At 35.6% G+C, this 16525-nt stretch overlaps 1 protein-coding gene across 2 annotated transcripts in view; it reads left to right on the top strand.

The window, feature by feature from the left end:
- The first annotated feature begins 1900 nt into the window (after positions 1-1900).
- The window catches only part of SOL1 (carboxypeptidase D), a 34781-nt gene continuing 20156 nt past the window's right edge, over positions 1901-16525 (top strand). The window contains exons 1-11 of one of the 2 annotated variants that reach the window (XM_008795246.5): positions 1901-2016; positions 3516-3582; positions 3693-3788; positions 4111-4141; positions 4247-4303; positions 6269-6364; positions 8556-8678; positions 8838-8942; positions 11253-11299; positions 15352-15477; positions 15627-15729. In XM_008795246.5, the coding sequence (XP_008793468.5) occupies positions 1917-2016; positions 3516-3582; positions 3693-3788; positions 4111-4141; positions 4247-4303; positions 6269-6364; positions 8556-8678; positions 8838-8942; positions 11253-11299; positions 15352-15477; positions 15627-15729 (951 nt within the window). In that variant the 5' untranslated portion in view covers positions 1901-1916. The remainder of the gene's footprint in view (positions 2017-3515; positions 3583-3692; positions 3789-4110; positions 4142-4246; positions 4304-6268; positions 6365-8555; positions 8679-8837; positions 8943-11252; positions 11300-15351; positions 15478-15626; positions 15730-16525) is intronic. The other variant, XM_088722754.2, reaches the window with a different exon arrangement.

Here is a 16525-nt window from a genome sequence, read left to right as displayed (position 1 = left end):
TCTTAAAATTGAATAACCTTTTGAGATCTACGACACCGCATTTATCCTTATAAGGTTCAACTCGTAAAGGAATTGAGGATGATTTTTCTCTTTAGGCTTAGATGGCCCAACTAAAGTAAAAGGAAAGAAAAGGTTTTGACTAGAAATACCTTACAATTCGAGAAAATTAGATGAAGCAGCAAAAAAAAAACTAATGCAGAAGTAGAAATCTGGCTCCTATAAGTTATATACTAAGTCAAGATCTAGCTTAAAGAGATTTTATTTTTTATTATTATTTTCAATAGCGATGACTATTTTCAGAAAATTATAATATCCTCAAACATGAAAAGGAATCCGACCTGGATTATATAGAAATAGATTTTATGTGGCATTGTGATCAATTTTATCATGAAATTAATGAAAGAAAAGGGAATCTAGCACCTTACTTCTGAAAATCATTTTTTTTTCTTTTGAGAAATCCAAGTTTAGAAAATTAAAAAAAATCTTTTCTTCTCTTTGATCGGATTACATGATTTACTTATATTTGGTTTTACGGGCATTAAAAGCTTAGCTATTCTTGCTGCAACAAGCATCTATGACTAAAATATGATTTACTACGTGACATCAAGGGCGGTTTTGTAAAATAGAATAGGGAGCAAGAATAATTAGCTATATCATTTACTTGTGCAAACAGCATTGTGTCTTTTATTAAACAAGTAATCCAGATATCTCAAAGCTATAAAATAAGAACCATGAAGTATTTACCAAAGGATCTATGAATTGTTTTTCGCTCCACATATTCCAGGTGAACACCTTTCTAGGATAAGCCTTAGTTAATATAATTTTTCATTCACATATTTAATAACTTGAAGCACATGACAAGTAATTATTGGGAAGTAGATGATGCCCTATACTTCTGTTTAGTTATTCTTCCTCCACATGTTGGTCAACACTAAGCCGGAAAAATGTATTACATTAGTAACTAATTGTTATGTAATAATTTATAGCAAGCTTTAAAAGAGCTCCTTGTATGATGATTACCATTGTTTTGTTGGTTTAAGTACATCATTTATTTTACTTGTGCTACATACATATGCGCGTGAAGTGAAAGTGGAAGTTAGTGATCATGTGGCAAAAACATAGATAATTTGGGATCATGTGAAAAGAAATACTAAAATATGATCATGTTTTATAATTGTATAAGAGTGCAAGCTCTCTACAATATTATTTGCAAGTAATTTCTATAATGCGACAAAATTGGATGCTAGTAATAAGAATTTTGAGATTCTGAAAAATTATATTATATCATGGACTTGTTTGGTTTGCGGAAAAAGAAGCAAAAAAAGTAAGGTCAACTTTGGTTGGAGTTTGTAAAGAAGAAAAATGGAAAAGTAGCATTTTCAGTAAAATAAGATTTCTATTTTATAAAAAAAAATTATGAAGGACATGGACAAATTACTAAAAATATGAATTTTTTTAGCCATCAAAATCTATGGATAGAGTTTTTCACGCTTTCTCTTTATTAAGGGTATAATGGACATTTCATACCACTATTTAAAAAAAAAATGTTTAATCAAATATAAGCCATTATAAAGTATATCTTTTTTTATAAATTAACTAAATATGCTAAAATAATTTTTGTAAGCATCATATTTTCATGAATTAGTTTTTTTTTAAAAAATATTTCAGGGATGAAAAATTTTAATGTGTCTCAACTGCTATTTAAGATATTGTAAGTAACGGTATCGGAGGAGATGCAAGGGAGATATCGGCTTCGTCCAAACGATATATCCTTATGTGTCGGTTATATCGTAAGTCGTAACTCGTAAGGCAACTAGATATCGGCATCACGTTATTTCCATCGAGCGGATACCGTTATTGCAGCGATAATTATATGTCGGTCACGGGCCGGCTATAAAAGGCGAAGTTAAACTCCAATGATGCGATTCGCCATGGAGCTCCTCTCGCTCCCCTTCTTACTCCTTCTGGCTCTTTCTTTTTTCTCCCGTCCGACGGTCACCATCGCGAGAGGAGGCGGTGAGTGCTCTCTATCTAACTAGGATTCTCGAATTCCTTTTTTGCCAGATTTCTTTGTTCCCCGGATTTCTTTCCTAAGTTTTCTTGTTTTCGATCCATTGATCGCTTTCTTTTTTTTCTTCTTTAAATTCTATGAATTGGATTTAGTTGTTTTGGTGGTGGGATCTGACGCGAATCTTTAGCGGGTCGAACGGATCCAAGAAAACCCATTGTTTAGGGTTTATGCGCGTTCTTGATTGTGGGCTTTTATTCCCTAAGATTTATACGTTAATTTTGTCAGTTTTGATTCCAACTAGAAACTTGGGATGTTGCTCAAATTTCGATTTCTTTCCTAACAGTTTTTGTCTTTGTTAAAACTCACTCAAAACGTCATTCAAATGTCAACAAGAATTGGATTTAGTATCTGGCTTTTAGGATCTTTAACGAATCTCAAGCGGACGAACGGATTCAAGAAAATCCGCTGATCAGGGTTTTTGTGCTCTATTCTTGGAATCGTGATCGTGGTTAACAATCTGATCACGCATCTTTCACTCATGAAAGAGTGTTGGTTTAGGTAATCTTGGTAAGAAATAAAGAAAGAGCATTGGTTTATTGATCAGTGCTAGATTTGGCATGCTACATCTTGATTCCTTTCCTGATTGATCGCCTCTATCCTGTGTTCTTTAATCCTATAAGCCGTTGTAATTCAAAATTAGTTACCATAATAGTCACAGCAGAAGTACATACGTTCAGCTGAGCGATAAAAAAAAATTCAAGAAGTTCCTATAAGAGATAGAAGCCAGTGGGTTTGAGCTGTTCCGGCACTTTGCTGGGTAGTTTGGTCGGAATGTAAAGCTCGGTTCTTTTTTCAAGAAGTTCCTATTAGAGATAGAAGCTAGTGGGATTGTGCTGTTACGGCACTTTGCTGGGTAGATTGGTCGGAATGTAATGCTCGGTCCTTTTGTCAAGGGAGGCAGCCTATTATGGAGTGATGTATGAAGACTCGTGCCTTATGGATGAATGGGCTCGAGAATTTGGCAAAAACGAGTTAAGTTCACCCCATACAAGGCAGGGATTGGTCTTCCCGCTTTGATGTGGTGGCTGACGGGAGCCAGACTCTCTTGGCTCCACAGGGTGATCGAGTGACTGAGGTTGGTTTTCTAGGGTGCTGTCTTGGGTGTTGTCATCCATCTTTTTCTTTCCTCTTGTGGATTTCCTTATTCCTATACTCCATTTCACGTTCTAATGAAAACTGTTCTGCTCAAAATAAAAAAAGGACAACGATATGATTTCGTATGTTCAACGTATTATTGCCCATGACTCCATTTTCTGATGATTGTTAACATCGACCAACAAGCGCTGGTTTTGTGATTGAAGCAACCTTAAACTGATTGTTAATTCTTTGCAGAAGAGTTATGTTGTGTGATCAATATGTGCTCTGAAAGAGGCGCATCTTTCTTCGTAAACTTGGAAAACATTATCTAACTTTCATTTTTGGGCACCCATTGTATATTTGTCAGGTCATATGGACTGTACTCATGGAGTATTTGCCCGGCATCTGTTTGAAGAGAGTCAGCCTCGGATATCGTATGTTTTGGATAAGAATTTCTTTGATTATTCTCCTGTTATCCTTTTTCTTTTTTACTGATTTCCTTTATCAGACCACATCCAAAGGTTGATGCCTGTTTGTATTACAGGGAAGCCATGACTCATGAGTATATGAGTAACTCTGAACTTGAGAAGGCCATGAAGGAATTTACTCAAAGATGTGCTAATATTTCCAGGATATACAGGTATGTTTCATTTGAACTTTGATGCTGATGTTGCCAGTTTTTTCTTAATGGGAGTCACAGGTAACTGATAAATCTTGAATGGGAACCAAATGTGAACGCTACAATGTTTTACAATGCCCCATAAACATTGGGGACATTAATGGAACTCTGCTATTCAGAAATACATCCATAATTATCAACTGTTTGTGCTAGAGTGCCAAAATAGGAGATGCCTACTGCATATTAACTTTTTTTTAATCCTCCACTGGTATGCCAGCTTTTACCTAACTATGCTGATCTCTTTTTCTTCTCTCTTTGAGGGATTGTTGGAATCTGCTACCAGCATTGGAAAGAGTGTGAAAGGGATACCATTGGTAATCTTGTTGAAAACAAAAGAGTTACTTTGTCTTTCTTTATCTGAGTGTGTAAAGCATGTAATTTTGGTGAAAATAGTAATTTCTCTTGCTTATTGCATGTAGTGGGTAGTGGAAATTTCTGACAAGCCTGGGCAGGAAGAAGCTGAACCTGCATTTAAGGTTAGTGTTTTTTAATCAACCTTTTCTCTTATCTATTTAATTATTAGTTTTTTCTCTTTTTTTTTTTAAATTTCAGATATTCATGCAAGAATATCTTTTATATGTATATGTGTGTGCATATATTTGTGTATTTCAATTTTGATGTATATTCTGTTAAAGACCAGTTGCCATCTTTACAGAGTGAAGGAGATCTTGGTAAACATGTGAATTACCAGTACTTGCTGGTGGAATTGTTTTTTCCCGTCTTCCTCTTTCAATTGTTTGGGTTAAATCTGTCAAAAATTATGTATGTGCATTCACATATTCTAATTGATAGCTTGGAAAAGAATATGGCATGGATTGGTGGTTCAATTTCAGATGCCACCTTTTAGTTTTTATACCTGACCTCAATCACTTATATGTTAATGCAGTTTCTTCACATATCCTCTTTCTTGTGATTTTTACTTTGGAAACTTCATTTTTTATATCTTTAAAATCTATTGGGATAACTGTATTTTGGGAATATTTCCACTTGCTATTAGACTCTTATCTATCCTAGATGCTGGTCATGTCACCAAAATTTTGATCATCTTGATCTTTGTATTGCTTTTCCCTGAATATTATATTAAGGGAAAGGTGAACAAGTTTGGCCCAAATCGCTATGTATTACATTCCATCACTCATATGAAAAAATATCCACAGGACACCTTATTTCTGCTTGAAAAGTTGAGGTGTCAGTTGAAAAATTATGCCAATTAGAAGTTAGTAAACTTTAAGTATAATTGATCGAGATTTGGTTAGGATTTATCAATATCCTGGATTTTTGTAGTATGGGTCAGCTTTTCAATCCTAAGCCTGACCAAAGAGTTTGAAGTGTGTAGCCCAAGTTTTGGTCCCGAGGACCAAGCAAATGGTTTTCGGGATGAACCTATTGATAATCTTAACCTTCTCATCTTTTCCTATTAGTGGTCTACTGGAGGTATGTGAAGTTGCACTGAAGTCATCTGCTGTAGTTTGTGCATAAGGGTAATTTGCGCTGTTTCTCATATTTGGTTCAGGCAACTTCATGGAAGTTAAGCATCAAGACTTCGACACCAGTTATTCTTCTTTTGTTACTATAGATTGCAATGTTGTTTGGTTCATGTAAGGATTCTTTGTCATGCCTTTTTGCACCAATAATATGTCTAAGATCTTGTTTTTGCTAACTTTGATGAATGTCGATTTATTTGTCATATTTAGGGGCTCCCCCACCCCCCATGCCCTGCCTAATTTATTAACTAAGAGAAAGACATTGCATGTAACACAAAACACCACCATCACAATTTTGCTGAAGAGATTGCTCAACAGTAAACTCTGAATATGATGGTTCATTCTTCAGGTGATTCTGGAGATTGCATTGCTATATATGTATCTATCTACATCGTCATTATGTTGTAGGTTTCTATCTGTTGACTCTGAGGGGAGTTAGTCCATCAAAATTATTGAATCAGATATGTGCTTAACCGCCACCCCTTTCCAGAATAGCTATTTTCAATGTGTTGTTAATATCCCAATTATGGAATAAATAATCCTTTTTTTTACTTGTGTGCTAGCTCTATTTAGTAATTTTGTTGATCTTAGTTTGAGAGACAGTTCTGCACATAAGTCTGCTGTCAACAAATTATGTTATCCCACAACCTTTTAAATCATATTGAGACTAATTTTTTCTATGCTTTCTATATTCTGATATATATCTTATTTTGTCATGTTTAGTTTGACTATATATGAATAATGGATATGACATAATTCTATAGTGTGGAGAGATGAGCAAATGAAGTAACATATTTGTTTGAATTTGAACCTGGGACTGCTTTGAGACTGCCAATATCATATTCTGACCGCATTTCTGTGGATTCTGTGCATTTCTTATGAGTCATCCCCATGGATTATGCTCTTTTGTACTCTGATGTCTAAAATGCACTGAAGATTACCAAATGGATATCGTAGTTCATTGGAAACGTGCACGGTGATGAACCTGTTGGGAGAGAGCTACTTATATCTCTTGCAAATTGGCTGTGTGACAACTATAGGAAGGATCCATTGGTAACTCTTTTCTCTCCCTTCTTTCTCTAGAAATCCCCCTTGCTCTCACAAGGTTTCTTTTTTTTTTCTTTTTTTTTTCAGCACGTAAGTATAAATTTTAATATTTTTGACTAGTCTTGATTATTTAATTGCTTTTTAAGGGATATTGCCATGGATATATGAAAAAAATTGGCTCTCTAGAGCCTACCCTGATAGAAGGGAGAAGGGTTGTGCATTATCACTGTTGAAGTTTTTGGTATATCGATATGCCTAATAAGCTTCATGCCAATGTGGTTCGTGGAATCTAGCATCTTGTTCTTCAGTAAGATTGTTTAGTTTTCCTGGTTCTTGTTGTGTTCTTAGTCAGGGACAGCTATCAACGTGCTGGCATTGTGTTTATATGAAAACTAATGGATAGATGGAACACATGTATGCAGCAGCCATGCAGCCATGCCTGCCAACATGCACACCTAGACACCGAAATCGTGGTCAATGATTGATTAACAATCACCATACTCACATGCGGCACATAGTTATGCTGCAATGGATGGTTGATTTGATGGTAATTGCCCATCAATAAAAAGAAAAGTTATCGAAGTTAAAATTGAGCTTTGAATTTAATTTGTAGTAAGAATATATCTTCAAAACTAGCAAGTAACTGTGAGAGAAAAGGTGGAAAAAGAAGCTAATGTGCACTCCCTCATTTTATATAATGAATCACTGTCAGTGATCAGTTTAACAATCATAGTGCTTACACCTGGAAACCTGATAACCATCACCATCAAGCCCTGTCCAAACTATTTGAGTTGGGTTCAAAGTAGCATAGATAGCAACCGTCAATGTTAAGCCACAATATTCAAACAGTATCATAGGTAGGGAGTCCTTACATACCTTCTAAGATAATTGATGTTTATCTTTTTTCGTAACTCACCATTAAGCCTTGTCCAAACTATTTGAGCTGGCTTAAAAAAGCATACACAGCAGCCACCAATTTCAAGCCACAACATTTAAAGTGTTATAGGGAGTCCTTACACTCCTTTTGAGATAATTTATTTTATCTTATTAACTAGCAGACTGTAGACGGAAGTGCATGGAAAAGAAACTAATTCATATATCTCCAGCTTATATTGAGCTTTTTGGATCTGCAAATGGCAAAGTATTCTAGAAAAAAAATTATATGCAGAAGGAAAGCTAAGAGTTATGTACAATATAAAAAAGATGAAACATTGTTAGAACATTTTGACCGGCTCTCCTAGTTCTATCACACAAAGATACATACATACGTACATATGTATGTAGGTATGTGGGTACGTGCGTACGTACGTACCTAGGTACATAGGTACGTATGTACATACCTACACACACACACACACACACACACACATATATTAATTTAGTCATATTATGTTCCATAGAAGTTATGGTCATTGGACTATTTGTCTATACCCAATTTCAAGACTTGTATATAATGTAGAATGAACTGATAATTTAATGGAGAATGAGGAGTCAAATGGATACCTCATTTAATTAGTGTTACCACTAATTTCTTTTCTGCATTATCTTTGGTGAAAAGAGGAACTAGAACTGTTTTTGGATGAAAAACAAACAGGATCAGAGGCATCACAGATCTCATCATGGATCTTATATGTTCCTGGTTTCTATTATGTGATAACTTGTGCGATCTCCAACTATTTTGCACAATACGAATGGAAGACACTTCAGAACCTTTGAATATTTGAATCCAATACTTTCGTGGTGACAGAGAGTTGAGCGGATCCTGTCTTGGCTATCTGCTACCCCAATTTCAGGGACTTTACAAGTGCAGATATTCAATGGCATTTGCAAACTCCAATATGTGAATATTCACTTAATGTATTTTTCACTACCTTGTTTATCCACTTGATGCAGCTCCTCTCTTTTTCTTCTTTCTGTTGAAATTTTTCCTTTTCCAATGGTAGATAGCTGGTCATTCTAATTGTATAAATGAATGCTCAGAAATTTTTTGTCCACATGTGCTAGAATTTATTACATACAATCTGTAGGATTATGCTGATTAGTTAGAAAATTTTAGTTTATACAACAGAAATTCATGGAGTCTCTGCTGTACTTTTCATCTTATTCTTATAAGAAGGCTAGTATCTTATCATGCAACATTTTTTAAAAACTTCGTTAAGTGACCTCTATATTCTGAATTAATGTTCTGTGTTTATAGGCAACATTGATTGTAAACAATGTTCACCTACATGTTCTTCCTACTATGAATCCTGATGGATTTGCTCTTAGGAGACGTGGGAATGCAAATAATGTGGACCTAAATCGGGATTTTCCTGATCAAGTGAGCACTTTCATATTCACAATATGTCAATATTAATGATTTTATAACATCTTCTATGGTTATTTCTTGCTCCAGTCTGCTGCTAGATTACTTTATTTACTTCCTGCAGTTTACGATTGCTAACCTTTATTTATAATATTACTGAATGAATTTGAATAGTTTTATCCTATGAATGACATTGTAAGCCTGCGACAACCTGAAACGAGAGCAATAATGAACTGGATAAAAGAGCGACACTTCACGGCCTCTGCAAGTTTACATGGGGTAAGATTTTCTTTTTTGTTCTTTGTTTTTTTTTTTTTTTTTTTTGGTGAACATTGCTTATTGTTCTTGGCTCTTGCCCTAATAGAAGAAATTTGATGATTATGGGGAACTTTTTTCCCTCCATAAAATCCATATTATTGCTGATACCTTATGGAATTGTAAATGCTAATCTGTATCCATTATTTTACAAAGTCTGGTATTCGTCACAAGCTTGGAAGGAAAATGGCATGGATGATAATTATATGATTCTGTAACCTGTCTTACCACCGAACGAAGAACAGGAGCACCATGGGCAGTGGTAATAGTGATGGCTAGAGGACCAGCGACAGTCAACTGTTGGCCCTAATTTGATTGTTTTCTAGTTCTGGAGAATGTTTTGATGCAAACATCCAATAAACAAAAAGTCTTTCTAAATTTAAAATTTGTAAAGCTGGTACCCAATTTTCTGTTAAAGTAATTCAAGCCTACTTGTTTGCAGCCAAAACATACTGTTCGTGAAACATAAGATCATATTTCTGGTCTACTGTATCATACAATCGTGGTTGCTTAAGGATGCAATAGTTGTATTTCACTGTCAAACGTTATGTATATCAATTGCATGCTATCAATTTGCATCCCCAAATATTTTGAAGTTTGGTTTCTAACCTTGATTTAAATTGATCAATGAAACCATGGAAGCGGTGAGAGGCAATCAAGTTTATTAAACTGCCTTTGCAGTCGCAGTCAGTAAACCTTCTGAAGGCTTAGATGGAACTTTTAGGAAACCAAGCTGGCACATAAAGTTAAAAGTTGCCTATTAATTCATCAGACTTAATTAAATATTGTAATGTGACATACGATATATAAATCTTAAAGGCATAGCTTTGAGATGAGGGTGAGGTGGAAAAGAGATGGAGTATTTGATGTAATTCTTTGGTCTCATTAATTAATTCATTCAGTGTTGATAAGTTGATAATATTTTAAATTTGTTAGTTTTGCTTCTCTCCCTAAAACATTGTTTGGAAAAGTCAAGAGGGTGATTACCCGTCTGCCCATAAGTAGTGGCAGAGCACCGGGCAACCTTTAGGGTCAAATTGAACATGGCAAATCCATGAAAGGTGTGTATGTGGTGGTTGAGCTGGAAAGCAAGCAATGGTTTCATTGTAGATCATAATTCAAAGTAGCATCTGGAAGAGAACTAGAGAGGGACCAGGAGCATGGATGTGGGAATAGGCACACTTAACAACCCCCGCTTCTCTTGGGAATTGTTTCTTCTGTTGGATGCACAGGAAAGAATCCCTTGTGGGCTTTGAGTGACAAAGGTCATAGTATTTGTCTGAATTTTATCATGTTTATGTACCACTGTGCCTTCATGACGTAACTCATTTTCTGTGGAAAAAGGCTGAATGGTAAGGGCCATGAGTCTTGGATTTCCTTTCTTGGAGATTTAAGCAGTAATGATATTTGATGAATAAACATCACCTAACCTTGCCTGTTAATACTTTTTTTTTGATGTTATTATCATATTTCATTTATCTTTTTTGGATGACATGGTGATTATGAGCACTTCTTTGAGTGAAGCAAAAGATTTCTCCCCTGGTGTACATTAAAACCTCATATATTTTCTTTGATTTATGGAAACTTCCTTTGTGCTTACATGGCATATTGTTCCCCCTAAAATAATGAGAGTCCATTTGGAAACTTTTGTGATGAGTTCTCTATAACATATATTATTGGTTTTCCCAATAAGTTTCTTTCAAACTGACCAGTTAATATCCCTTTTTCTCTCTCACTACCTGCTTGTGATGTAAATCTAGCAGTTCTGGTTATTTTTCGATCAATATATAGCCACAGAACTAATGTAAGGACTTATGAATGAAAATCATTTCCAAATTACTTTTTTTTATATGAATATTGAACTTATTTGATTTCATTTGAGTCTTGAAAATTAAGTTTTCGCTTGGTTAAAATGACAAAGGTGTTTCCTGATAGGGGGTAGGAATTATTTTGGTGGTTGTGTAATCATAAGAAAGGTGTAACAAACAAAGTCATATGATTTGTTGTGTTTTTCTTACCTGAATGACATATCACCCTGGAAAGTATTGAACTCTTGCTGTGTAATATGTAAAACATTCATAAAATTCTTTCACTTACTTTATAAAGTAAATTGGTTTTGGTTATGGTTAATCATGGTGAGTGTTTGAAGCCAGCTGATCTAGTTATACCTCATCTTTGCTTATGGAATAGCACAGCCAATATCTGCTTCATTAAGCAGGTATTGGCAGGTGCTTTCTATCGTGTGAAATTGTTATATTAAACTACTTTTTACAGGGTGCACTTGTTGCAAATTATCCTTGGGATGGCTCTCAAGATACAAGGTAATATATTTTATGAGCATTCTGTATCTATTACTTGATTTATACTGCCACTGTAATATAGGTTGCTTTCTAAGTTTGATGTTGGACTTTGTTAGCAACAAGAGCATATGAATTTTTTTTCTAGCCTTATAAAATATAAATGAACATACATCTGATACTGCTCTATGGTTATTATCTCCTTGCCGCACCCTTATGGGCTTCTTCAACTAATCCAGTTGTTTGACATGATTTATATTTATGTTAGTTTGGTGAGATCCTGTGGTATAGTAAATTTCATAGTTCATTTTTTTTAGCAGAATGTAATCATCCTGCAATTCTCAGATGGATGTTTTTGTCATTTTTTTCTACCAGTTTTATTTTGCAATTGGTATTTGTATGATATTCAGTTTTTCCTTTCTTCTTCTTCCCTAACGTTTTCCTTTTGAATCTCTCTTCCACTACGCACTGAGCGACTTAGGCTAGGAATAAGCATAGTCTGATGGAGGGATGCCACAAGGTTGATGGTGGCCACAAAATGTCGTTTACTCTCTTTTGAAAGTTTTCTGCCACCACTTGAAGTCTACAAGCAACTCTTCTTTTGTTATAAATTTCTGTTATGTTGTTGGCATTATATTTTATGCTATAACTCTGTAGATTATCACAGGTGCGCATCCTAGTCTGCTCACTTTCATTTGCACCTTTTTGTTTTTATTTGGCCACAAATTGACTTGAAGAAAGCAGTCATGTCACACAATTTCTTCCTTGTGTGCCTGTATGGCATGCTAGTGCTGTCAATTTGTTATTCACTTTGTGAATCAATTTTTAGCTTGGTAAGACATGCAACTTATTCTTAGGCTTTCAGTTTCAGTTCTACTAGCATATGACCCATGTATGTGTGGGGTACATTTTTCTCTTTTATTCTTAGTATGTTTGTCTCATACAGACATGACCATAACAATTTATTTTCTAACTTAGTTGGATATAAATCATTTCGATTCAAATACTCTTTTTCAAACAAAGTGCATACCGTGGAAGTCGGTTGTTTAAGCTAACAAGTGTCCGATGTCATCAGACTTATAGATCAAAAGGCAACATGACATAGAAAACTATTCAATTCATATGATATAAAACTATTAGAAACTTTATTTGAATAACAAAATAAGCCATAATTAGAACCAAGTAATCCTAATTGGAACACAGTCGAACTGGACAGGGCTGTCCTAGCCATCCAGTGAGATCACGACACGTGGGATGGGTGCAGGACAACCCCGAAACACACTTCCGTCTCCCTTCTTGGCCATCCCGCCTTCATCTTTGCCGGATCACGTGCTGAAATGGCCGACGTGCCCTTGTTTTTTTTGCGACGTTGCTTCGGCCTTCAGCTCGTTGTCGGGAAGTCAGCGTTGTTGCTGGGAGGAAGGAGGGAGGAAGCTCGGTTCATGGGCTCATCTTTCTTTTGTGTTTTTTCCATGATGAGCGGAGCATGAGATCAGTGCCTTGAATCGCTCAGAAACCCCGCCTTTCGCGTTTTACATGCTCGAACCGCTCGGAAACCGCTCCTCCCATGTTTTTCCCATGATGAGCAGAGCACGGACCTCTCGGGAGGGAGGAGGGAGGAGGGAGGAGTCATGGGGTGCTTAGAAGTTACGGGGCGCTTAGGAGCTACAAGGCATGCCTTTATTATTATTTTTTGCTTTTTTCCTTCTTGATGCGCACACTGAGTAGATGCGGTCCACGTGAATTTGTGCGAAAGTCTCCTTCGCATGAATTTATCCTTTGATCACCAGCCACATCGTTCTCAAATTGTCCAAAACTCCATCATTTACTTATCTGCATAGATCTCAAAGCGAATAGCTGATGATTGAGTGGTGCAGAACTGCAGATGTTGACCGAGAGCTAAGAAATCGTCCTTTAGTTCACGTGTACTCACCTCTTTTTATTTTTTTAAAATTTTATTAGTGATTGAGAAATCGTCCTAGACACGTACCAGGATGCTTGATCGGGACAACCACCGGGATGGGGCGGGACATGGGCGCCTTGTTCCATGGGAAAACCGAGACACCCCTTTCCATGGGATTTAAAACCTTGGTTGAATTGTCATAAGACAAATCCAAAAAAAATCATTATATTTGAACAAAGCATTCAGAAGGTAAAATTTCCTGATGCAATTACATAAAAAATATGTGAAGTCTTTTGTTTTCATGATCTGTTGTAATGCAAGCAATATCCTTGTTCATAAATTGTTTATTTTTTCCTTTTGCCCCTATGTAGATGCTAGTGTCTGAAGACATCTTGATGTATCTTATTTTAAATCTTTTTTTTTTGCAAAATAAATTATATAGTTTTCTATGCAAATTCACTCCGCTAAAAGAAAATAACCCCCCCTAAAATATAGTTTTTATTAATTGCATAACTTTTCAGGAAATAACACCTTTATGTTCCGGTTCATCTAACTATAATGATTTTAGCCCCTCGCAATGAAATAAAACCATTATTGAAACTTTCATGTCAAGGAGGATTTTCACTATTATCCACTTCTCGCTCGTATTTCAATCAATAACTTCAAATTTTACATTGTGATGATGGTTACTTTCTTGAGATCTTTTTGGTGGGGTTGGCCGCAATATTTTTGTGGGGCAGGATGAAGGTAGATTAACAGAGCTTTCTGATATAATTTTCTAACTTGCTTTTGGTTTGGAGGATTACAATCTAAGAAGGCCTTGTGGAATAGTACACAAACAGGCATAGTTATTGGCCAGTTGACGGGGCCCAATGAAGCAAAAGAAGAAAGCATGGTAGGAGTTGGCAACAATATATCATTACCATGCCCCATGATCGGCAGTGCTAGATGTTGACCATCATATGGTTACTATGAAAACGGGCTACTTATTACAGGCCAGGCTACTCTATTTGTGCTGATTCGTCTTGTTGTTATTGTCATGCCTAAAGTCTTCTGTATCTTAGGAAAACCAGGACATTTAATTTGCAAATGTTTGAGAGTTTTGAAAATTTAAATGGAGTATGTGTTTAGCAGTGTTAGAAAAGTAATTTCCATATTGATAATTCGATAAAATATTATGATCTAGCAGTTGCTGATTTTAAGAGAACATTTGATAATTATGTCAAATAAGTAATAACGATATTGTAGCTAGAGCTATAAATGTATGGTATAAATTTGCCTAGATCTTTGTTGGGCTTGTTTGAATTGTATCAAGATATTGAAATTGAAACATAAATTAAAATATAACTCCCAACTTTCATAATCGCTGCTGGGCAGTGGGGCCCCAAAACCCACTAAACCAAGTCTGGGTAATGGTGGCTACCGCCTTATTTTGGGATTGACTGGTTTTCCTTCCCATTTCCATGACAGTTTTATCTATCTTCACCTTGAAAAACGTCCACTACAACACCCTCTACTTAACACAGTGGCAACAAACTCTCAGTCTTTTTGTTGGTTACAGGGTTTCAATCTTGGATTCGAGAAAGCTCGGGCCTCTTTTACTTTGAAATGTTTTGTGATTTTAACTTTTGGTGGATCAGTATTCCGTGAGTACCATAACAACATAATATTTTATGTCCCAAACGATGCATGTATGCATGGTCTGTGTGGCTCATGGCATTAATATTTGCAACTGTAACTGAAAATAGTATAGTACAAGGTAAAATCTGAAGTCTATCTCTTCCTGGAATGCCCTTTTTATTGCTGAAGCATTCATACCGAAGCATTTGTTGCCCTTCGTGGTGGATCCCAGGCGCACTTGCAAGCTGTGGAATTAAATGCCACTTGTACATGTGGCAAATGGAGAGCTCTACTCAAGCAGAGCCTTCATGTTAGTGTATATATATATTAGATGAGCAACTATCCAATGTTGTCTTTTGGAAGCAATATGGTACGCATGCATATGATGTGTTTAAGACTGTAATTTTGCTTATTGTAAATTATTCTTATCTCTATTCTCTTCTTTGATGATAAATGATGAGAGGATATGGATTCTTTATCACGCGATTAGCTTTTTCATGATTCCATCTTCTATGTTTATTGAGCTTTCTTGTTTGATGTGTATACATTTCAGAAAACAGTATGTTGCATGCCCTGATGACAAGACATTTCGCTCTATGGCAAGTTTGTATAGTCGTTCACATTACAACATGTCTTTGAGCAAAGAATTTGAAGGGGGGATTACTAATGGGGCTCTTTGGTATGGTGGAGTTGCATTGATTTTGAATTTCTTTTTTTCTTTATTTTTAACACTTCATGTTACATGCCTCTCCTATAATTATTTTTGAAAAACTTGCTCTTGTTCTTGTGTTACTTCTCTGAACTTGTTCTCAGAAAATGTTATTTTAGGTATCCTATCTATGGCGGTATGCAAGATTGGAACTACATACATGGGGGCTGTTTCGAATTAACCTTGGAAATTAGTGATGACAAATGGCCTAAAGCAAATGAGGTTTGATTGTTAATGAAATCTTCTGCTATTGCAGCGCTTGCTACATTTTCATCATCAATGACATACTTTTCTGGACCATTTTCATGATATCTGTTAAACCTGTGTGACATTCTTTCTCATGCTTTATATCTTCTTGTGAATATTCAAAGTCTTGGCAATATTTATTTTCCTTCATTAGCTAACTTCAACTTTTTTCACTATCATTTACAACCAAAAGAACTTGTATTTGCATGCATATAAAATAGTCCTACCTTGTTTATAGAAAAGAACTAGGATAAAGAATTGATAACATCAAGTTACAGATAAAATTGGATGGTATTGGCAGTTATTGATTCAATTACATGATATATTGATCTTTTTCTCATCAATAAAATAATATTATCAATGAGACTGGATTTTACTTCAGTGTCTTTGTAAATACATGTTATCTATCATGGAGTTAAAATCTCAACCTTCAATGTAGGAAAGGGTAAATTTGGCATGTTCACTTTTATCAATTCAACTGGTTAAGAATTTTAAAAAACTTAAGGGATTCTCATTAGTGCTGTACACTTTCAAGAAATTAGATTTGCTTTGATTCATGATAATATTATTCACTATTCCTTACTATATGGTAATACTCTGGACATACCATGAAAGAGGAGCAAATGAAGCTTCAAATTCCTCCCTTTCAGGTAGAGATCCACCTACCTTTTGTTCTCTCCCTCTTCCCCCCCCCCCCCCCCTCCTTTCTCCCTTCCCCTTTCCAATCTCTAGTTCTGAAGCCCAATTTTTTTCTCTCTCTCCATCCTTCGAA

Source organism: Phoenix dactylifera, chromosome 5 (genome assembly GCF_051530095.1).
Source record: "Phoenix dactylifera cultivar Ajwa chromosome 5, Ajwa_hap1_PhDact_Kaust_v1.1, whole genome shotgun sequence".
Taxonomy (NCBI): domain Eukaryota; kingdom Viridiplantae; phylum Streptophyta; class Magnoliopsida; order Arecales; family Arecaceae; genus Phoenix; species Phoenix dactylifera.
This window is presented reverse-complemented; position numbering and strand designations above follow the sequence as displayed.